A 24,176-nucleotide genomic window follows, 5' to 3' on the forward strand; every position below is an offset into this window, starting at 1 on the left:
GCTTTACTGCAGTGTCAGCTGATCCGCTTACCTGGAAACCTTTTATTAATTAGTAGGATTTTAATCCAGTGCTGTGCTGATGTAGTTTTAAGATTTTTAAACAACTGATATAAAGTTTTAGATTTAGATCAAGAAAGTTAAAGGGATTGTTCACCTCAAAATGAAAAATCTGTAATTAATTCCCCTTCAGCTTGTTCCAACCCTGTATGAATTTATTTAATCTGTTGAAGGCATTTTGAAGAAGAGAGCAGAGAGATTAGAATTCAGTCAGCAGGCAAGTACGATGAACAAAACACTGGCGTTCCAGCGATGACTAATCTGAATGCCATAGTTTGGCCATTGAATTCATAACATAAACTCAACAAAATCATTTGTGTGATTATATTGCACAACACTGTGAAAACATGTGCAATAAATAGCTGCTCCGTCACCAGAGTTGGCATCCCAATAACTTTATGCAACGTTAAAAAAGCATACAGTACATTATACAATAGTTTATATATTAAAGTTTATATTATATTTCTTTTCTTTTCTTTTCCAGAGTTGGTAAGTCCAGGGGCCAAAGAGTAAAAGTCCTGCCATATTTTTGCTCCACTCATGAACTCAGCAGCTGATTTCACCAGAGGGGGAACCAAGTCATTCTTTCCAAGTCACAAAACTAGTCTCAAGTTAAATTCCAAGTCCTCAAAGAGTTAAAGTTAATGAGATAATTAAGTGACTAATTTAATTAAGCTTGTGCATTAGTGATGAACACCTGCTGTTAACAATCAACATCACTGAAAAGAAACAGAAGAAACACAAGAACTACAGCTGACTTTAAGCACAGCCTTCGATAAAATCAATTGGAAGGAAAAAAAAAAAAAAAAAAATTGGCCACCATAATTGTGGTCAGTATTTGCTTCAGTTGAGCACTTGAGCCTTTTAACAGTTTTGATAAATTTGTTTCCAAACAAATGCATTACTGTTTCATGCAAACATTTGTGCAGTGCCAAAACAAATTTTGAACTCACAGGTGTCCCACGTTTTTTTATGAATGTATGGTCTTGATTTGAATTTCTTGATTATTCCTTAAAAAAAAAAAAAGAGAAGAATCTCATTATTCAGTTGTTTCAATATTAAGAAATGATTATATTGAATGATATGATTAGGCATTTATCCATGAACATTTATCATATGATCCTCAACAGTGGTGAAAAAAATTATTCATACTGCAGTGCATTATGGGAGTTTTTCATGTATTGCAACATGAAGCATTTTGTTGATTGTCACCATTGTAGAGATTCATATGCTGGTTCTTGATATCTGTGTGTCTAAAACGCATATTTAAAATTTCTATACGTGTTACATGGTTTTAAAATTCGTTCCTTATAAAAATTACAGCAGGCTATGTAGTTTCACTGTGACATCATATGAGGTACAGTGTGGTTGAAAATAAGTGTATGTCACTTTGACGTCTAATGTCAGAGATGACGCTCAACAGTCTTTATGACACACCCTTCACAGTCTCTGGATCTATAAAAGCTGGAAGCAGATCAACACATCCTGACAAACATCATAATAGTTTGCTACAGCACTATTAGCACACACAAAAAGACAACAGAAAAAGAAAGAAAGATGTCTGTCTCTTGTGATGCAACACTGGATGGAATTTTCAATAAAACTGTTGAAAATATAAAATCACTGTCTGCAAAAAGTAAAGGTAAGGGAAGAAAGAGAATTTACCTTTTGCCAGTTTTTCAACAGTTATGTTTGACTCATTATTTGATCTTTCCAGCTCAGGAAAATATTTTATTCTATTTGACTTTGATTTCATGAAAAGTAATTGAAAAGTTTTAATGAAGTTTTGTTTTTGTGATGTGTTCCCTAGTATTATGTATTTAAACAATTTCCTCTTCACTTTGCAACATATGGATCTTGTGCTTGTTTTAAGGTGCTTGTTTTAAGATGAACCACAAGATTATACACAGTACCTGCACAAAACATCTAAGGCACATTATGTGCTTCAAACATAAATAATAATAATAATAATAATAATAATAATAATAATAGTTTATAAGATGATTATATATTTTGCAGAGGTGGGAAGTCCAGGGGCCAAAGAGGTCAAAGTCCTGCCATATATTGGCTCCACCCATGAACTCAGCAGCTGATTTCACCAAAGGAGATTCTTTCCAAGTCACAAACGAGTCTCGAGTTAAATCTCAAGTCCTCAAAGAGTTAAAGTTAATGAGATAATTAAGTGACTAATTAAATGATGATTGTGCATTAGTGATGAAACACCTGTTGTTATTGAAAATGACAGAGGATCAGATGTTGATGATTTATTGGTTAAAATGATGCCACCATCATGGAGATCAGTGTTTGATTTAGTTGTGCTCTTGACCCTTGACTTGATCTTTCTCTGTATGTGATGTTGTGGAGAAGAGAGATCAGTGACGTACAATGACCGTGTAATCACAATGAGCTGGTGTGATTATATCCAAAAGTGATGTTGTTGTGTTTTTTTTTTTTGTTTTTTTCTTTTCATTTCTTTAGTCTTTCAATAATTGTCCCAGTGAAACTACAGCATGCAACAACAACAAAAAAAAAAAGCAAGCTGCTGTAAATATTAATAGGGAATGAATTTTAAATATGTTCAACACGTATAGAAATTTTAAATTTGTTTTTTAGACACACACAGATATCAAGAACCAGCATATGAATTTCTACAATGGTGACAATTAACAAAAAGCTTCATGTTGCAATACATGAAAAACTCCCATAATGCACTGAAGTATGAATAATTATTTTCACCACTGTTGAGGATCATATGATAAATGGTGATGGCTAAATGCCTAACTCTAAACACTGTTTTTTTTTCTTAATATTGAAGCATTATGGTGGCATTTGCGTAATGAGATTTATCTCTCTCTTTTTTTTAAGAACAATCAAGAAATACAGTCATCAAAATTATAAGACATCTGCTAGTTGAAGATTTGTTTTAACATTGCACAAATGTTTGTTGTGAAACAGTAACGCATTTGCTTAGAACCAAATTTATCAAAACTGTAAAAAGGCTCAAGAGCCCAACTGAAGCAAATACTGACCACACTTATGGTGGCAAAGGTTTTTTTTTTTTCTCCTTCCAATTGATTTCATCCAAGGCTGTGCTTAAAGTCAGTTGTAGTTCTTGTGTTTCTCTTTTCTTCAGTGATGTTGATTGTTAACAGCAGGTGTTCATCACTGGTCCGTGTACCTTCGTATAATTCGTTTTTTGATTTAATATTGAAATCTGAAAAATGAAAAAAACTGCACATTTTTCATTTGTTCAAACAAAACGAAAAATTAAGAATTCTGCTTCATTTTTCGTTTTTCGTTTTTTATGTTCTGGGACAGAAAACGAATAAACAACTTGAATATTCGATCTCTACATGTGGGCTGGAATGAAACTCCCCTCTCTGCTGATTGGTCAACCAAACATTACAACATAATAATAGCCCTAAAAAACATAATAAGAGTCCTTCCCTTCTACGGATTCTTAACATGTTTATTTTATACTACATTTTTATCTCTTTTCTCTTCATCAAACAGGGCCGGGTTTTCTCGATAACGATTGATTTTAGCGCTTAAGAGCGTTTTCTACGTGTCATTTTACGATCGTTTGCTATTGTTTCACTTACATATCCCAAAAATGCACTTAACACAGTCGCACGTAGCCATGCTACTTAAGTGCTATAGGAGTCGCCATCCGTCTGTCAAGTGCTGAAATGTCACCTTATAGAATGGCTCTAATTGTAGTACACGATCATTTATTGAAATGTTAACCTAATGCTCCATTCTAGACAACTCGGAAATAATAACTATAATACAATATTATTATATTATAATGTACATAAAATATCTATACTAGGCTATATACATATATATATATATATATATATATATATACACACACACTTACACATATATATATAATACTACGTATATAATATAGAGACGAGATATTTTATATATATAATATAGAGATTGCTGGTTTTCATGCACTTGAATCAAGTTAAAGGTGTAATCTGACGATTGTCCTGCGGGTGACCGCATAAATCACTCTTCTCACGATGCACTTAGGGCTTTACGATTACGCCAGAGCACTCGTAGATCTACGATGATTTTCAAGTGCTACTTAAGTTACGATGATTTTGGTAGACAGACCATAATATTAAGATCAGTCGTACGATCGTTCTTACGAACTTCTAAGGCTTACGAAGCTTTTGGGAAATTCAGCCCAGCCAGATTAAAGAATAGCTTGACACAAACCGTACCGAGGCAGAGCCTTTTGGTCCTTTGGAACGCCGCCTGTTTTATTATAGTATCCACCTATCAAAATCTGTCTGGGAAAGCTGCGCGACGCACTGCAGCGCGGGGAGAATATAGTCTATTGTAGCGAAGCGCAGACCACTACCAATTTATGTGAACATGTAGTCATAACTTTTGTTTTAGACAATATGCTGCATTTTTGACTATAGAGGAACTTAAATAAAATTACAGATATAAAAAGAAATTAGCACATCTATTATTTTCTTCTATTTTGAGTTTTATTCATAGAGCACTTTATACAAATTTCGGAAATCGTATGTTGTTATCCCACTGGCATGGGACTATTTGTTCGTCAGAGCGCTTGTTTCAGTGATTGAATTTAGTGAAATGTGAATTCGACGTCATGAATTGAAGGAAAACTCATTTGAGTTATAAGAACATATCCAAACCCTGAAATAACACTTAGAACAATAAACCAGAGATCAGTGTCAGAAATTAACTTTCCCATAAGGGGCACCTGATTTTCAGGGGGGTTTTTTTTGTTTGTTTGTTTGTTTTTTGTTTTTTGTTTTTTTTTTACCCTTTACCTTGTGTATGTCATCTTTAATGTCAAATTCTTCAAAAAAATAATAATATGACAATAGGCTGTTACCAATTAAATCAGTATTCAGAGATATAGAACCTGCGTCTGAAGATGCGTTTATAGATGTAGCTAACAGTTTAATGCTGATCAGAGGGCTGTACATGCCTTTACATATCAATTACAAATGTATAATGAAATAAGATTCATGTTTTATACAACATTTTTAATACAGAAATATGAACAAAATGAAATTATTTGAAATGAAAATGAAACTTGAATTATGAAAGTAATACCACCAATAGGTGGCGCTATTTCGTTGTGTTAATAAAGAAGCCTTTTATTCAATCTATTCGTTCAAAATGCTTCATTCATTAATTCAGGAATAAAATCAAGTGGCTGTTTGGTCAGTGAATTGCTGTCTATAATAATGGGTCTTTCAAAGACTGATTCAATGAACGATACACCACTCTATGAACCTACTGTGAGTCAGTCACACAACGGTTCTGTGACGTGGGTTTAGTTGGCAGAGAAAATAAAAATTTTCCTATGCTATCAGTTAGAAGGCCAACACCCAATATTAATTAAATAAATAAGCTTATTGTCTAAAACTTGCTATGTTCACATAAATAAATAGTGGTCTGTGCTTGTCTAATACATTCTCCCCGTGTTGCAGTGCACAAAGATGTGCCAAAGATGTATAGGCTAGTAGGTAGTTGTGAGTGCAGGTGCGAAGAGAAAAGAAAGCTCTGTAGGCTCTGCCTCTGTACGGTTTGTGTCAAGCCATTCGTTAATCTGGGCTGCGTTTCCCGATCATGATTGATCTTAGACCTTAAGAGCATTTTCTACGAGTCATTTTACGATCGTTTGCTATTGTTTCACGTGCGTTTCCCAACAATGCACTTAACACAGTCGCACGTAGCCATGCTACTTAAGTGCTATAGGAGTCGCTATCCGTCTGTCAAGTGCTGAAATATCACCTTATAGAATGGCTCTAATTGTAGTACACGATCGTTTTGATTTGAAATGTTAACCTAATAATTCTGCGTTCCAGACAACTCGGATATAATAGCAATTGTATTATATTATATTAAATTATATTTAAATTATATTATATTATTATGGTATAGTGTATAATATTATACTGTACATAATATATATAATATATATATATATATATATATATATATATTTACAGCTTGACAGATAGAGAGAGAGAGAGAGAGAGAGACGTTATTTCTGGGTGTATGGCTGGTTTTTGTGCATGTCAGCAATCCATTAACAATTTTTTTTTTCCTCCAGTCTTTGAAGCATATTTCCTACATTACTTATTTTTTTTTTTTTTTTTTTTTTGTTCAGTCATTAAATTTAGATGTATTTCTCTTTTTTTTTTGATTCTGCCATTTTTAATTATTTCATATATATATATATATTATATATATATATATATATATATATATATATATATATATATATATTAGCCTATATATATACACACGAGTAATAAACGTGTACAGTAAGTACAATCAAATCATTATATTATAATCACATTGCACTTGAATAAAGTTAAAGGTGTAATCTGCCGATTGCCCTGCAGGTGACTGCATAAATCTGTTCTTATGATGCAGTTTTATTATTAAAAGTTAAAACTTATGATGCTTTACGATTACGATGCGTTTGAGAAACAGACCATAATATTAAGATCAGTAGTACAATCGTTTTTATGAGCTTTTGGGAAACGCATCCCTGGCTGTTTGATGAAGAAAAAGAGATAAAATGTAGTATAAATAAACACGTTAAGAATCCGTAGAAGGGTAGGACTCTTATTATGTTTTTTAGGGCTATTATAATGTTGTAATGTTTGGTTGACCAATCAGCAGAGAGGGGCGTTTCATTCCCGCCCACATGTAGAGATCATATATTTAAGTTGTTTATTCGTTTTCTGTCCCAGAACGTAAAAACGAAAAAATGAAGCCGAATTCTTGATTTTTCGTTTTGTTTGAACAAATGAAAAACGAAAATTGTGCAGTTTTTTCCTTTTTCAGATTTCAATATTAAATCAAAAAACGAATTATACGAAGGTACACGGACCATCACTAATGCACAATCTTCATTAAATTAGTCACTTAATTATCTCAACTTTAACTCTTTGAGGACTTGGGATTTAAACTTGAGACTTGTTTGTGACTTGGAAGGAATGACTTGATTCCTCCTCTGGTGAAATCAGCTGCTGAGTTCATGAGTGGAGCAAAAATATGGCAGGACTTTAACTCTTTGGCCCCTGGACGCCGGTCCGTGTACCTTCATATAATTCGTTTTTTGATTTAATATTGAAATCTGAAAAATGAAAAAAAACACTGCACATTTTTTTGTTTTTCATTTGTTCAAACAAAACAAAAAAATCAAGATTTATTCGGCTTCATTTTTTTTTTTTATTACGTTCAGGGACAGAAAATGAATAAACAACTGAATATTCGATCTCTACCATGTGGGCGGGAAATGAAACGCCCCTCTCTGCTGATTGGTCAACCCCAAACATTACAACATAATAATAGTCCTAAAAACAACATAATAAAGAGTCCCTACCACCCTTTCTACGGATTCTTAACATGTTTATTTATACTACATTTTCTCTCTTTCTCTTCATCAAACAGGGGCCGGGTTTCCCGATAACGATTGATCTTAGCGCTTAAGAACGTTTTCTACGAGTCATTTTACGATTGTAATCTGACTATATTACCTAAAACGTCAAATGTAGTGGATTAGTTACTGACTACATTTTTTGTTATGTAATTTGGAATCAGTAACGGATTACAATTTGTAAGTAATCTACCCAGCTCTGAATTCTACCCAAGTCAAAGCATTATTCTTTCCTTTTTGTATTAGTGTTTAAATTTATTATTTTGAAATAATTTAATAAATTATAATAATAATAATTAATTACTTAATTAAACAAACAAACTTACTGGGGGACCAGGGTAGGATATAGCCTGCCCTGGCATTGCCCAGCTGATGCAAAGCATAGAATTTATATCTTCACAGAATGAAAGCCCTTGTGTCGAGCCATTCATTTGTCTGGTTGTTTTGATGAGAAAAAGATTAAATGTAGTTGCAATAAAAAAGATTAAGAATCTGTACACCTGCTGCTGCAGCAGAGGACTAGTATTCCTGCCGCGAGGAACTGCAGAAGCACTGATGACAGCATGGTTTGATCTTTTTTTTTTGTCTGACCAATCAGCAGAAAGGGGAGTTTAATTCCCGCCCATGTGTAAAAATCAATTATTCAAGCTGTTTATTCATTTTTCTACCACTGAGCGAAAAATGAAAAAATTAAGCCGAATTCTTGTTTTTTGTTTCTTGGAAAAAAAATGAAAAAACTAAAAAGGAGCTGTTTTCTCATTTTTTCTACTTACAAATTAAACAAAAAAATCAAATGACCAAAAAGATACACGGACCGGTGACAAAACAGCATATTCAGATAAACAGATCAACTGCTGAACATCACAAAACTAAATACTAAAAAATGTCACATAAAACAGCAAAATGATGAGTCATGGTCAGCATTGTTGTGTGATGCTCACGCTGATTCTGATGTCTGTGTGTCTAAATAAAAACTTATTTATTTATTTTGTAGCTGTAACTTTTAAAAACATCTGTCTGATTAGGCCAAAATGCAAGGTCTTGTATTTTTTATTTAACGTATGTAATAAATAAAGACAATCCAACTCAAGTATTCAGACCCAAAACACAACCAACAACACATGACCCACATTTCCTCTGGTTTGTTTGTCTGTTATAACTCATCAGTTACCACAGCCACACAAAATCTAAAGTTAACCACTTAAGGGTCAAGATCCCAACTAAAGCTAATTCTGACCACTATAATGGTCACACACAAATTGTGATTGTATTCTTTTGTATTCGCCTTGTTAAAATCAGGTGTCTTCAATAATAGACAATCATCACTCAATCAAAAACCTAATTATCTCATTAACTTCAACACTGCTTCCAGTGTTACTTTTAACACTACTTCGGTGTTTATATGAGTCCACACTCAGAGTGTTAAATTAACACTGGGGATTTTGCTGTGTATCCACCTAATCAAAATCTGTCTGGCAAAGCTGCGCGACGCACTGCAGCGTGGGGAGAATATAACCTAATCTAACCAAACACACACCACTATCAATTTATGTGAACATGTAGTCATAACTTTTGTTTTAGACAATATGCTTCATTTTTGACTATAGAGGAACTTAAATAAAATCACAGATATGAAAAGAAATTAGCACATCTATTATTTTTTTCTATTTTGAGTTTTATTCATAGAGCACTTTATACAAATTTAGGAAATCGTATGTTGTTATCCCACTGGCATGGGAACTATTTGTGAGAAAGCACCCGGCTGCAGCCTGCAGATCGAGGCGGGGCCTGCACCTGGGGCGGGGTGCTGCACGTGTCACCCGGCCCCATACCTACTCTGATTGGGTTCGATCGTCTTTCATAGACATACATGATAGGAAATGTGTGTGTAGTTAGTGTAGGACGGAGTATGTTGTTTAAAAAGCTAAAAACTGTGCAGTTTTACAAAGCCTTCATTATAATGCAGAGAAGAAAAAAATAAAACATTAGCCTGTAACTCACCATGTCCATGAAATGATTGTTTTGTTAAATTAAACTGATCTTTAGGCTAACAGACTAACAACCCCATCACTACATTTAATAAATGAATTGGGTTTATTTTCCACAGTGGGAGGATCAGGTCTTCAGATAGAAGAATGAATTATGAATTAAATAATTTCTGTAAATTTGATTTTCATATCATCAGAGTATGAGAAAGTATGTTTTAATTTATATAGCAATGACAAGACAAGTTATTGTTACGTCATAATTATCTGCAACAGGCTAATATGCTCTTGGCTGTGTGCCATTTCAATTTTTATGAAACTTTAATTTTCTTTACTAACATTGCAAAGCATAGACTTTCCTCCCCTTTGTTTTCAGGAAAATACATGCTGCTTCTCATGCTTTTAAAGTGAAGAATCGAGAAACGTTTATTCTACCGGTTGTGGTGATTCTGAAACAGGACATACCTGTAATCTGGTGCTATAGTAGTATTTTAGTGCAGTTGTCGTCACAGCCACTGCGGGCAAATATTGAGAGTAAAAACTATTATAAAGTATCATCTATTTATATTAAATTAATATATTAAATGGGTATCTTCTTCCGATACCAATTTTGGACCATTATTGAGCCCGATTCTTTTTCATTCAGCTGGAATGCTTAACGTAGCTAATGCATTAAAAAGTTTTTTTTTTTTTTTCTTTTTTTTTTTTAAGACCAAACTCTGTAAAGAGCACATTACTAATAGAGTATTCTATTCACAGACAAGCAGATGAATCCAGAATATGAATGCAATGCGTTTAATTAGCCTACGTGTTAAGCATTTTTCCTCCCATAGAAATCCATTAGACTAAAAGGAAAAAGCTTAAAAAAAAAAAACTTGGCGTGGCCCGTGCATTAAAACGTGTTTTAAAAAGAACAAACTCAGTAAACATTTTTAATAAGCAGGTCTTATTTACAGACAAGCAGGTTATGGGAGGAAAATGCTTAACACGTAACTAAACACATTGTGTTCCTATTCTGGGCTCATATCTGCTTGTCTGTGAATAGAATGCTTTATTAATAATTTGTTTACTGAGTTGGGTCTTTTTTAAAACACCATTTTAATGCATAATTTTTGTCTGGTCCAGAAAATTAAACTTGCAGCAGCTAACACCTCGTGATTCAATAAATCAGAATAGTGAGACAAGTTAACAACAAAAACACTGTGCATTTATAATGAAGGCTTTGTAAAATGCACAGCGGTTTTTAGCTTTTTAAACAAATTACTCCGTCCTACAACCAAACTACACACACATTTCCTATCATGTATGTCTATGAAAGACGATCGAACCAATCAGAGTAGGTATGGGGCGGGGCGACACGTGTAGCCCCCTCCCCAGGTGCAGCCCCCGCCTCGATCTGCAGGCTGCAGCTGGGTGTACTTGATATTTGTTCGTCAGAGTGCTTGGTTCAGTGATTGAATTTAGTGAAATGTGAATTCGACGTCATGAATTGAAAGAAAATTTCATTTGAGTGATAAGAACATATCCAAACCCTGAAATAACACTTCGAACAATAAACCAGAGATCAGTGTCAGAAATTAACTTTCCCACAAGAGGCACCTGATTTTCAGTTTTTGTTTTGTTTTTTTACCTTTTACCTTTTGTATGTCATCTTTAATGTCAAATTCTTACTTCAAAAAAAAAAAAAAAAAAAAAAAAATATGACATATGGGCTTGTCAGGGACCAAGCAGTTAGCAAGAGGAGTCGCAAGGAAAGTTCAAAAATAAGGATTTTTATTTCCCAATAGTCATAACAACAGAATGAAAATAAAGGGGTTGGGCCCGTAAAATAAAGAGAGTCAAATAAAACAAACTAACTAAGCTCTAAACAAATATCAAAAATACAACTGACCTCCTACAAAAATTTGAAACAACAGGGACTTATATATTGGCTGATCAGACCAATTTTAACACACAGGGTAGGACTAACAACAACACTACTACATAAGCTACAATAACAGCAAAATCTACCTAAAAATTATTCCAAAGGATATACTTTTACTTAACCTTAACTTAACAAAAAGTACTCAATATAATATAAATCCAAACCCCAAAATATTGAAGGAGAGAAGAACTACCCCCCCCCCCCCCCCGGACATAACAAACAATGGTAGTGTCCAATTAGGCCCCCTCCCCTATAAAAACTGCTCCTGCTCCAAACACACCCCTTTTATATAGCCAGCCAACTTCCTGGATCTCTCCCGGGTATGGAATCCACACACTGGTAGGCTCAGAAACAAATAATTATGCAAACAGAATGACAATCCAAAGAGTAAAACTGATGGTGCGCACAAAATTGTCCCAAAAATATACTTTTCTGTATGGTCAACTAAAATAAAGTACAATGTATGTGAAATGAACTATGTGTCGTTGTGAGTTGATTTGTAACAAATAAAAAATGTTTGCAACAAATGTGTAGGAACAAATATAAACTAATCCTAAGAAAAACAGCAATAATATAAAAAAAAATAACATCATGATACAAAAAAAAAATTAAAAATTAAAAAAAAAAAAAAAATAAAACTTAAATAATAAAATAAAAAACACCACTAGGTGGCGGTATTACGTTGTGTTAATAAAGAAGCCTTTTATTCAATCTATTCGTTCAAAATGCTTCATTTATTAATTCAGGAATAAAAAATCAAAGTGGCTGTTTGGTCAGTGAATGTTTGTCTATAAATAAGTGTCGTTCAAAGACTGATTCAAGGAACGGATACCACCACTCTATGCACCTACTGTGAGTCAGTGCACACAACGGTTCTGTGATGTGGGTTTAGTCTGGCAGAGAAAATAACAAAATTTCTATGCTATCAGTTAGATGGCCAACACCCAATTTAATTAAATAAATCAGCTCATTGTCTAAAACTACCTATGTTCACATAAATTAATAGTGGTCTGCGCTTGTCTAACATTCTCCCCCGCTGCAGTGCACAAAGGTGTGCCAAAGATGTATAGGCTAGTAGGTAGTTGTGAGTGCAGGTGTGAAGTAAATTAATATTTATGAGATCAACTAAATGTTTCACTGTTAGGTTGCAGAATTTATGCCTACACAAAAGAAAGCTCAGTAGGCTCTGCCTCTGTATGGTTTGTGTCAAGCCATTCGTTAATCTGGGTTGCGTTTCCTGATAATGATTGATCTTAGACCTTAAGAGCGTTTTCTACGAGTCATTTTACTATCGTTTGCTATTGTTTCACATGCGTTTCCCAACAATGCACTTAACACAGTCACACGTACACAGCAAAATCCCCCAGTGTTTAATTTTAACACTCTGAGTATGGACTCATATAAACACCGAAGTAGTGTTAAATTAACACTGGGGATTTTGCTGTGTAGCCATGCTACTTAAGTGCTATAGGAGTCGCTATCCGTCTGTCAAGTGCTGAAATGTCACCTTATAGAATGGCTCTAATTGTAGTACACAATCCTTCATTCAAAACAACTCGGAAATAATAACAATCAAAACAAATCATATAAAATAACAATAAAATAAATTATATTATTATGGTATAGTGTATAATATTATACTTTACATAATAATAATATATATATATCGATAGAGAGATAAATAATAATAATAATAATAATAATATATATATATATATATATATATATATATATAGAGAGAGAGAGAGAGAGAGAGAGAGAGAGAGAGAGACATTATTTCTAGGTCCAATACATGGCTGGTTTTCGTGCACGTCAGCAAGCCATTGACAGATTTTTTTTTTTTCCCCCAGTCTTTGAAGCATATTTCCTACACTATACTTATTTTATTAATATTTTTTTTGTTCAGTCATTAAATTTAGATGTATTTCAAATTTTTTCTGCCCCTTTTAATTATTTCATATATGATATGTATATAATATATAATATATATAATATATATATAGATATATATATATATATATAAAGGAGATCTATATAACGTGTACAGTAAAGTACAATCAAAATCATTATATTTATAATCACATTGCACTTGAATAACGTTTAAGGTGTAATCCGCCGATTGTCCTGCAGGTGACCGCATAAATCTTTTCTTATGATGCACTTTACATTATTAAAAGTTAAAACTTTGATGCTTTAAACCGCGTTGGAGAAACAGACCGTAATATTAAGATCAGTAGTATAATCGTTTGTTATGAGCTTTTTGGGAAAAACGCATCCCTGGCGGTTTGAATGAAGAGGGAAAGAAGAGATAAAATGTAGTATAAATAAAACACGTTAAGAATCCGTAGAAGGGTAGGACTCTTATTAATTTTTTTTTTAGACTATACTATGTTGTAATGTTTGGTTGACCAAAAATCAGCAGAGAGGGGAGTTTCATTCCACCCACATGTAAAGATCAAATACTCAAGTTTTTTATTCGTTTTCTGTCCCTGAACGTAAAAAAAAAAAAAAATGCCAAATTTCTTGATTTTTTCGTTTGTTTGAACAAAGGGTGAAAAACGAAAAATTGTGCAGTTTTTTTTCTTTTTTCAGATTTCAATATTAAATCAAAAAACAAATTATACGAAGGTTACACGGGACGACTTCTGATCTTTTGAAGTGTGTCAGTTTAGAAAATATTAGTTATTTCCAAACAGTATACATTATTTTTTTTTTTTCCATTAATTATAATAATAGTGAGATGTTTGTCTGACAACAGCATGGTGCCATCCATAAAGCAATTTTATCCAGTTAACAAAAGGTTAATGGACAAATACAATCGATTTATGACAGTAATTTCTCATGTTACAGAATTATTTCAGAAGTGCCTAAAACCTTTCAAAGTACTTTAGTTTCTGGTAGGTTAATATAACACTGATGATTTTGCTATATTGTCTTTTATGAATCAGCAATTGTCACTCCAAAAACAGTCAATCCACAAATGAATATTTAAATACAACATGTTAAAGATTATCTGACAAGCTGTCAATTCATTAAATGAATTTCTTTTTCAAGCTGTTTCTTCACAAAAAGCAGTTCTTTTAGTGTTGTAGTAAAGCATCTCCCCTTGAGTCAATAAAATTCTATTTATATATTAATTTTAAAAGCTATTTCAAATAAAATGTCAAACAACTTGCATGACAAAAATTATCACATTTATGAAGCTTGAATTTGTGCTAAAATTAACATTCACAAATGATGTAGTAAAGCTTCAATACAATACATACTGTAATCCTAATGCTCCAATATTCAGTGGACTGTGCAGTTGAAGCTGAAAATATCAATCACTTAATCCAGCTGTGCTTTGAGTTGTGTTGTTTAAGAGTGTTATTGTTTGCTACTTATGTATACTTGAGTTTTCCTGTTGTTACTTGGGTTTTCTTGTTAAGGTGAAATAAAATATTTGATTGAATATCTAAAATGTTATTTAAATACCACAGAGAAAAAACGGAAGATCATTGGGGAGTTGCTAAACATTGACGGAAAATACTCATCTGAGCATTCAACTGAAGTGAAGGTAAGATCAATATAAAAACAAGAAATAGACAAGTGAAAAATAGGTTGAGTCATCCTTTTAAATTATAAAGAAACCCATAAGATTCTCATATATTCACTTTTTTTTTCCATGTCACAGTACATATTTTATGGGTAAATTCGTTCCTCAATGCAAGTTTACCCAGATAACATGCACAATCAACTAAATGGGTAACACTTTATTAGGGACCCATTATCGCTATTAACTAGTTGCTTATTAGCATGCCTATTGTTAATGTTACCGAGGCCCAGTGTGGCCCAGGTAAATTTAGCAGATAGATTTGAGATGATCAAATTAAGGAATAATGCCTGACTACGCCACCTTGGGAATTTCACCCAAAGAATCCAACTAAAAGGGTTTACACAGGTTCTCTACCAAGAGAGAAGCAAAACGTGGAGACACAGGTATCAGTCAAATACAAAAGTTTTATTTTAAGGACAAAAGCATAAATTAGACAACCTCACACATCAACTTTAATACGAACTTACATCAGTCACTTCAACTGTCATGGAGCTGTGGCCAAACTACAGGGAAGATACTCCAATAATAAGGGATCTCACAATCTGCACAGCACACTCACATACCAATTAAAGAACCCCAGTGCACACCACAGCACACAATGAAGAAGCACCACCACCATCTACAGAGGAATGGTTGCCCTGATCATGAAGGCCTGCAGTTCCTAGACAAAAAGAACTCAATACACACACACACACACACACACACACACACACACACACACTACCAATTACACAACTGAAAATAAAAGCTTAAACAATACTTTAACTCAAAATGAACTACAACAATGTTTCACAATACTATCAACCAAAATAAATCAATTAACAAAAACAGCAAATTGCACATTAATATGAAAACGAAATTGCAATACACAAGAACTCAATACAAAAGATTTTCAAAACCACGATCAAACAAAAATGATAAAAAAAAAAAAACACCACCAATAACGGATACGGAAAATACCTGCGTTGAATTAAATAGACAAGGAATCCAACAAATTTAACACAACTAAGCGTCACACAAAATAAAAACACTCAAGGGCTTTTGTTGAAACAAAACATACACAAAGACACAGTTCGTTGGCACAGGTCAAACACTACCCCAGCCCAAAACAAGGACTCAATGCGAATCAACCATAAGACGAGACAGCGGTGCTGCCACTGTAAAGATGTTATTCACCCTGCAATGGGAACAAGAAACATACAATGAACATCCTACAATCTATAAAAAGAACCAGAAAAACTATAAACTTACCAAATGACAGCTGTGGGAACCGGAATGTTGGTGTAATTACTCAGCCTATTTGCAACAGCCGTCACCCGTACACAACACATCAACTGAAATAAAACACAAATCACAACTCGCACCACTTCCATGGTGGATAAGTGGATATAATAAGTTAAACGCATACCTGGAGAAGAACAGATACAAACTCTTAGCCATCAGCCGATTAGAGCAGCTGTGACCAAACAGCAAACGCGGAAGCGACCATAAACACAGCCACTCTCCTTTACCGAACCAAACCAGAGTCACGTTCAATCGCAACAGCAGAAACCACACCACATCCGGGAAATGACGCTCTGCGTAGGTGCATTCGGCAATGGCTTTTATAGCCCACACAATTGATGACATTAAAATGCCCAGCCCAAACGCTTAACTCTGGAAATCATGCCACATTAACATACTGCAGAGGTGGGACTTTCAAGTCACAAGCAAGTCTTTAAGTCATATCTCAAGTCCTCAAAGGGTTAAAGTTAATGAGATACTTAAGTGACTAATTAAGTGATGATTGTGCATTAGTGATGAACACCTCCTGTTAACAATCAACATCACTGAAGAAAAGAGAAACACAAGAACTAAGCACAGCCTTGGATGAAATCAATTGGAAGGAAAAAAAAAAAAAAACTTTGCCACCATAATTGTGGTCAGTATTTGCTTCAGTTGGGCTCTTGAGCCTTTTAACAGTTTTGATAAATTTGCTTCTAAGCAAATGAATAAATCTTAAACAACAAACATTCTTGCAATTCTGAAAAAATTTTTGAGCTAGCAGGTGTCCTATGTTTTTGATGATTGCATGATCTTGATTATTCTCAAAAAAGAGATAAATCTCAATACGCAAATGCCACCATAATGCTTCAATATTAAGAAAAAAAAACAGTGTTTAGAATTAGGCATTTAGCCATGAACATTTATCATATGATCCTCAACAGTGGTGACAAATAGTTATTCATACTGCAGTGCATTATGGGAGTTTTTCATGTATTGCAACATGAAGCATTTTGTTGATTGTCACCATTGTAGAGATTCATATGCTGGTTCTTGATTCTTGAGTTCAAATTTCTGTATGTGCTACACAGATTTCAAATTTGTTCTCTAAAATATAGAGCAGTATTTAAAGTATGTTGCAATTTCTCTGGGATGATAGATCTTAACCTAAACTTAAGGGCATTATTTTAAAAAATTATTTTGAATATAATTGCACCAGCTCATTGTGACTATACATTTATGTATATCACCAAACTCTCTTCTCTATAAACACCACATACAGAGAGAGATTCTAGCACGAGTCAAGAGCACAACTAAATCAAACACTGATCTCCATGATGGTGGCATCATTTTAACCAATAAAACATTAACATCTGATCCTCTGTACTTCTCAATAATAGCAGTGTGATCATCACTAATGCACAATCATCATTTAAATTAGTCACTTAATTATCTCATTAACTTTAACTCTTTGAGGACCTGGGATATGATTTGAAGACTTGCTTTTGACTTGAAAGTCCCGCCTCTGACATACTGGCTGTTTTTAGTACTTATTAAGCACACATTCTGCATGACCATATTCTACATCCCTAATCCTACCCAAACCTAAATTTAACAACTACCTTACTAACTATTCATAAGCAGCAAATTAGGAGTTTGTTCAGGGAAAGTCTTAGTTAATAGTGAATATGTATTCCCTATTCCAAAGACCCAGGCTTTGCTTAAAACAGGAAAACAGCCAATTGACAGACAAATCCAAAACAGTAACCCAGAGACATTAATCAAAAGAACAAAAACAATGGTCATAGCAACATTCATCAACAATGGCAAGTACACCGAGAAGCACCCGGCTGCAGCCTGCAGATCGAGGCGGGGCTGCATCTGGGGGCGGGGCTGCACGTGTCGCCCCACCCCATACCTAATTGATTGGTTCTATTGTCTTTCATAGGCATACATGATAGGAAATGTGTTCGTATTTGGTGTAGGATGGAGTATGTTGTTTAAAAAGCTAAAAACGCTGTGCAGTTTTACAAACCCTTCATTATAATGCACAGTTGTTTATTGTTAACTTGAGTCATTATGTCTAATTTATTGAATCACGAGATGTAAGCTGCTTTAATCTTCTGGACCAGTCAAATTCACAAATGAATCATTGGGACATTCTAAAACACTAAATGTGAAAGTACATGGATTAATGCATTAAAACAGTGTTTTAAAAAGACCAAATTCAGTAAACAAATTATTAATAAAGCATTCTATTCACAGACAAGCAGATATGAGCCCAGAATACGAACGTAACACGTTTAATTACCTGTTAAGCATTTCCCTCCCATAACCTGCTTGTCTGTAAATAGAATGCTTTATTAAAATGTTTACTGAGTTTGTTCTTTTAAAAACACGTTTTAATGCATTACACCACGTTAAGAGTTTTCCTTTTAGGCCAATAACATGTAATTAAATGCATTGCATTCTTATTCTGGACTCATCTGCTTGTCTGTGGATAGAATACTTTATTAGTATGTGTTTACTTTGTTCGGTCTTTAAAAAAGAAACACTTTAATGCATTAAGCCACGTTAAGAATTCCAGATGATTGAAAAGAATCGGCTCAATAAATGTTCACAAAATTGGTATCGGAGAAGATACCAGTTTAATATATTAATTTAATATAAATAGGTGATACTTTATAACGTTTATCTCAATATTTGACCACAGTGGCTGTGAGACAACTGCACTAAAATCAGAGTTGGGAAGTCCAGGGGCCAAAGAGTAAAAGTCCTGCCATATTTTTGTTCCACTCATGAACTCAGCAGCTGATTTCACCTGAGGAGGAATCAAGTCATTCCTTCCAAGTCACAAACGAGTCTCAAGTTAAATTCCAAGTCCTCAAAGAGTTAAAGTTAATTAGATAATTAACTGACTAATTTAATGAAGCTTGTGCATTAGTGATGAACACCTGCTGTTAGCAATCAACATCACTGAAGAAAAGAGAAACACAAGAACTACAACTGACTTTAAGCACAGCCTTCGATGAAATCAATTGGAAGGAAAAAAAACAACAACTTTGCCACCATAATTGTGGTCAGTATTTGCTTCAGTTGCGCACTTGAGCCTTTTTAACAGTTTTGATAAATTTGTTTCTAAGCAAATGCATTACTGTTTCATAGCAAACATTTGTGCAATGCTGAAACAATTCTTGAACTAGCAGGTGTCCTATGTTTTTGATGACTGTATGATCTTGATTTGAATTTCCTGATTATTCTTTTAAAAAAAAAAAGAGATAAATCTCATTATGCAATTGGTGCCATAATGCTTCAATATTAAGAAAAAAAACCTGTTTAGGATTAGGCATTTAGCCATGAACATTTATCATATGATCCTCAACAGTGGTGGAAAAAAAAATATTCATACTGCAGTGCATTATGGGAGTTTTTGTATTGCAACATGAAGCTTTTTGTTGATTGTCACCATTGTAGAGATTCATATGCTGGTTCTTCATATCTGTGTGTGTCTAAAAAGCACATTTAAAATTTCTAAAAGTGTTACATGGTTTTAAAATTCGTTCCTTATTAATATTACAGCAGCTATTTAGTTTCACTGGGACAATTATTGAAAGCCAAAAGAAATGAGAAAAAAAAAACATTTTGGATACAATCACACCAACTCATTATGACTATACGGTCATTGCACATCACTGATCTCTCTTCTCCACAACACCACATACAGAGCTACAGAGAAAGATCTAGCACAACAAGTCAAGGGTCAAGAGCACAACTAAATCAAACACTGATCTCCATGATGGTGGCATCATTTTAACCAATAAAACATTAACATCTGATCCTCTGTCATTTTCAATAACAGCAGGTGATCATCACTAATGCACAATCATCATTTAACAAGTCACTTAATTATCTCATTAACTTTAACTCTTTGAGGACTTGAGATTTAACTCGAGACTCGTTTGTGACTTGGAAAGAATGTCTTGGTTCCTCCTCTGGTGAAATCAGCTGGTGAGTTCATGGGTGGAGCAAAAATAAGGCAGGAATTTTACTCTTTGGCCCCTGGACTTCCCACCTCTGACTAAAATACTACTATAGCGACAGATTACAGGTATGTCGAGAAGCACCCGGCTGCAGCCTGCAGATCGAGGCGGGGCTGCACCTGAGGCGGGGCTGCACATGCAGCCCCGCCCCATACCTACTCTGATTGGTTCGATCGTCTATCATAGACATACATGATAAGAAATGTGTGTGCAGTTGGTGTAGGACAGAGTATGTTGATTAAAAAGCTAAAAAATGCTGTGCAGTTTTATAAAAGCCTTCATTATAATGCACAGAAGAAAAAAAAAAAAAAACATTAGTCTGTAACTCTCCATGTCTGTGAAATTATTGTTTTGTTAAATTAAGCTGATTTTTAGGCTAACAGACGAACAACCCACTACATTTAGTAAATTAATTGGGTTTATTATCCACAGTGGGAGGATCAGGCCTTTAGATAGAAAAATGAATTATGAATTAAATAATTTTTGAAAATGTTATTATTTCATATCATCAGAGTATGAGAAAGGAAATGAAAAGGATGTATCAGTTTTCTTTACTATATTGCAATTTTCCTAGCCTTTATTTCAGGAAAATATGCTGCTCCTCATAATTTAAAGTGAAGAAATCAAGAAACTTTTATTTCTACTGGTCATGATGATTCTGAAAGGACATACCTGTAATCTGTTGCTATAGTAACGAAAGCAATTTCATGATCATCGTGCTCTTATTTTAGTGCAGTTGTGTCACAGCCATTGCAGTCAAATATTGAGATAAACTTTATAAAGTATCATCTATTTATATTAAATTAATATATTAAATTGGTATCTTCTCCGATACCCATTTTACAACCATTATTAAATTTAAATTTAATTTTATGCATTTAGCAGAAGCGACTTACAGTGTATTCAGGCTATCAATTTTTACCTATCATGTGTTTCCAGGGATCGAACCCCCAACCTTGTGCTTATTAATGCAATGCTCTACCACTTGAGCTACAGGAACACTATACTGTAAAACCCGACAAGTAACTTAACTCAAACCGTTTGAGTAAACGGATATCCTTAAAAACCTGACAAGTTAGGTTTACTCAAACCGTTTGAGGAAACCGATTGCCTTAAACCATTTAAGTTTTAAAACTAACACACTGTAAAACCCGACAAGTAACGTAACTCAAACCTTTTGTGTAAAAAAATATCCTTAAAAACATGACAAGTTGGGTTTACTCAAACCGTTTTGAGGAACCCGATTGCCTTAAACCATTTAAGTTTTAAAACTTAACAGTTATGAGTACTCTGAACTTAATTCAGTTGAGTTCACTGAAAAGAAGACATACATTGCAATTAAGTAATTAAGTGATTAATTGAGTGATAATTGAGCATTAGTGATGAACACCTGGCTGTTAACAAACAGAATTACTGAAGAAAAGAGAAACACAACGCTGAAAAACCCGACAAGTAACTTAACTCAAACCGTAAACAGATATCCTTAAAAACCTGACAAGTTAGGTTTACTCAAACCGTTTGAGGAAACCGATTGCCTTAAACCATTTAAGTTTTAAAACTAACACACTGTAAAACCCGACAAGCAATGTAACTCAAACCTTTTGTGTAAACAAATATCCTTAAAAAACATGACAAGTTGGGTTTACTCAAACCGTTTGAGGTTAACAGTTATGAGTACTCCATTTAAGTTTTAACAACTTAACAGTTATGAGTACTCTGAACTTAATTCAGTTGAGTTCACTGAAATAAGATATACATTTCAAATTAAGTAATTAAGTTATTAATTGAGTGATAATTGAGCATTAGTGATGAACACCTGCTGTTTAACAAACACAGAATCACTGAAGAAAAGAGAGAAAGGAACTACAATTGACTTCAGACACAGCCTCACTAAAACCTGACAAGTTATGTTAACTCAAACCGTTTGAAAAGGAAACCGATTGCCTTAAAACCATTTAAGTTTGTTAAACTAATAGTTGTGAGTACTCTGAACTTAATTCAGTTGAGTTCACTGAAAAGAAGATATACATTGCAATTAAGTAATTAAGTGATTAATTAAGTGATAATTGTGAATTAAGTGATGAACAGCTGCTGTTAACAAACAGAATTACTGAAGAAAAAGAGAAACACAAGAACTACAACTGACTTTAGACACAGCCTTAGATGAAATCAGCTGAAATATAAATACATTAAATCTCTCAAGATCTGATTAAACAACCCCACAAACAGCATCACCAGCTCCACTTATTAATAACCAGACTGACTTTATTTCTGTCAGACGTCTACAGAAGATCTGATTGAGAATTAACTAAGGTTTAGATGTTGATTTATGTTTTTCATTTAAAGTAACCATGTTAGAGATCAGTGTTTGCTTTAGTTGGGCTCTTGACCCTTGATTTTCTGTCTTAGTTTTTTCTTTGGCTGTTGTAACCATTTGTTGTAACCAAAAGCCCGGAGAAAATATCATCAGGTGTTATACACACACACTCACACTCTTAGAAGCTGCTTTTATCCAAAGCAACTTACAGTGCATTCAGGTTAGTATTTTTTTTATCTAACCTGTACCTAGATGTTGGTTGTTATACTGTATATTGGTGATTATAATCATTGATTATTGTTTGGAGTCTAATCTCTGATGAAATAGGTGTTGTATAATTAGTTGGATTGATTACACGTAAAAGTGATTCTAAGAGCCAGTGGTTCTGTGATTATATTAACTGATTAAGTACTTTCCAAACAGTCTGTTTTTCTGTCATGTAATTTAGTCACACACAGACATCAATAATCAGCATATGAACCTCAATAATGGTGACCATAAAAAAAAAAAAAAAAAAAAACAATGCAGCAGAGCATGCTGGGAGCCATGGATGAGTTTTTACTACAATAGTACCCAGAAATGCATTGCAGCATGTTTTTTTTGTTTTTTTTTCGTAACCATTGTTGAGGTTCATATTCTGATTATTGATGTCTGTGTGTGACTAATTGACACCATAGAATGCCAAACTGTTTGGAAAGTCCTTTATATTAACTGATTATGAAAGAACTGCTGATTTTTTTTGAATGACTTTCATTGTAATCAACTGAACTAACTATAAAACACCTATTTAGTAAGATGTTGAACAGCTCCATAATTGATGATTATCATTACCAATATGCTGTATAACAACCAATACCTTATCATACTTCAAATGAAACAATAAATCAACATTTAAATTCTCAATCAGATCTTCTGTAGACGTCTGACAGAAATAAAGTCAGTCTGGTTATTAATAAGTGGAGCTGGTTGATGCTGTTTGTGGAGTTGTTTAATCAGATCTTGAGAGATTTTAATGTATTTTATTTCAGTTTATTTTATCTAAGGCTTTGTCTGAAGTCAGTTGTAGTTCTTGTGTTTCTCTTTTCTTCAGTGATTCTGTTTGTTAACAGCAGCTGTTCATCACTAATGCTCAACCAGCACTTAATTAATCACTTGATTACTTAATTGCAAAGTTTTAAAACTTACATGGTTAAAGTCAAGGCAATCTGTTTACTCATACGGTTTGAGTTATGCGACTTGTCCGGTTTTACAGTGCAGATGTTGCTCTCTGCTTCTGACCATTTTCTTTAGGTCGGTTTTTATAAAATCTACACCTACAAACCTACATTTTCTATCTTGTAGGTCTTCAACGACCCCATTCATGGTCAAATGGAGCTGCACCCCCTGCTGGTGAAGATCATTGACACTCCTCAGTTTCAGAGACTGAGACACATTAAACAGCTGGGAACTAAATATCTGGTGTATCCTGGAGCCACTCACACTCGCTTCGAACACTCTCTTGGGTAACTTTTTCCTCTTTTTCGAGGCTGGACCTTTGCTTAA

General features: G+C 33.9%; 1 protein-coding gene across 1 annotated transcript; it reads left to right on the forward strand.

Annotated features, from left to right (window-relative positions):
• The first annotated feature begins 1,560 nt into the window (after positions 1 to 1,560).
• On the forward strand, positions 1,561 to 24,153 carry LOC122145630 (deoxynucleoside triphosphate triphosphohydrolase SAMHD1-like). Its single transcript, XM_042760192.1, has 3 exons — positions 1,561 to 1,699; positions 14,899 to 14,975; positions 23,976 to 24,153. Exons 1-3 carry the CDS (start codon positions 1,615 to 1,617, stop codon positions 24,138 to 24,140), a joined length of 327 nt encoding a protein of 108 aa, XP_042616126.1. The 5' UTR covers positions 1,561 to 1,614; the 3' UTR covers positions 24,141 to 24,153.
• The last annotated feature ends 23 nt before the right edge of the window (positions 24,154 to 24,176 follow it).

Source organism: Cyprinus carpio, chromosome A1 (assembly GCF_018340385.1).
Source record: "Cyprinus carpio isolate SPL01 chromosome A1, ASM1834038v1, whole genome shotgun sequence".
NCBI lineage: Eukaryota > Metazoa > Chordata > Actinopteri > Cypriniformes > Cyprinidae > Cyprinus > Cyprinus carpio.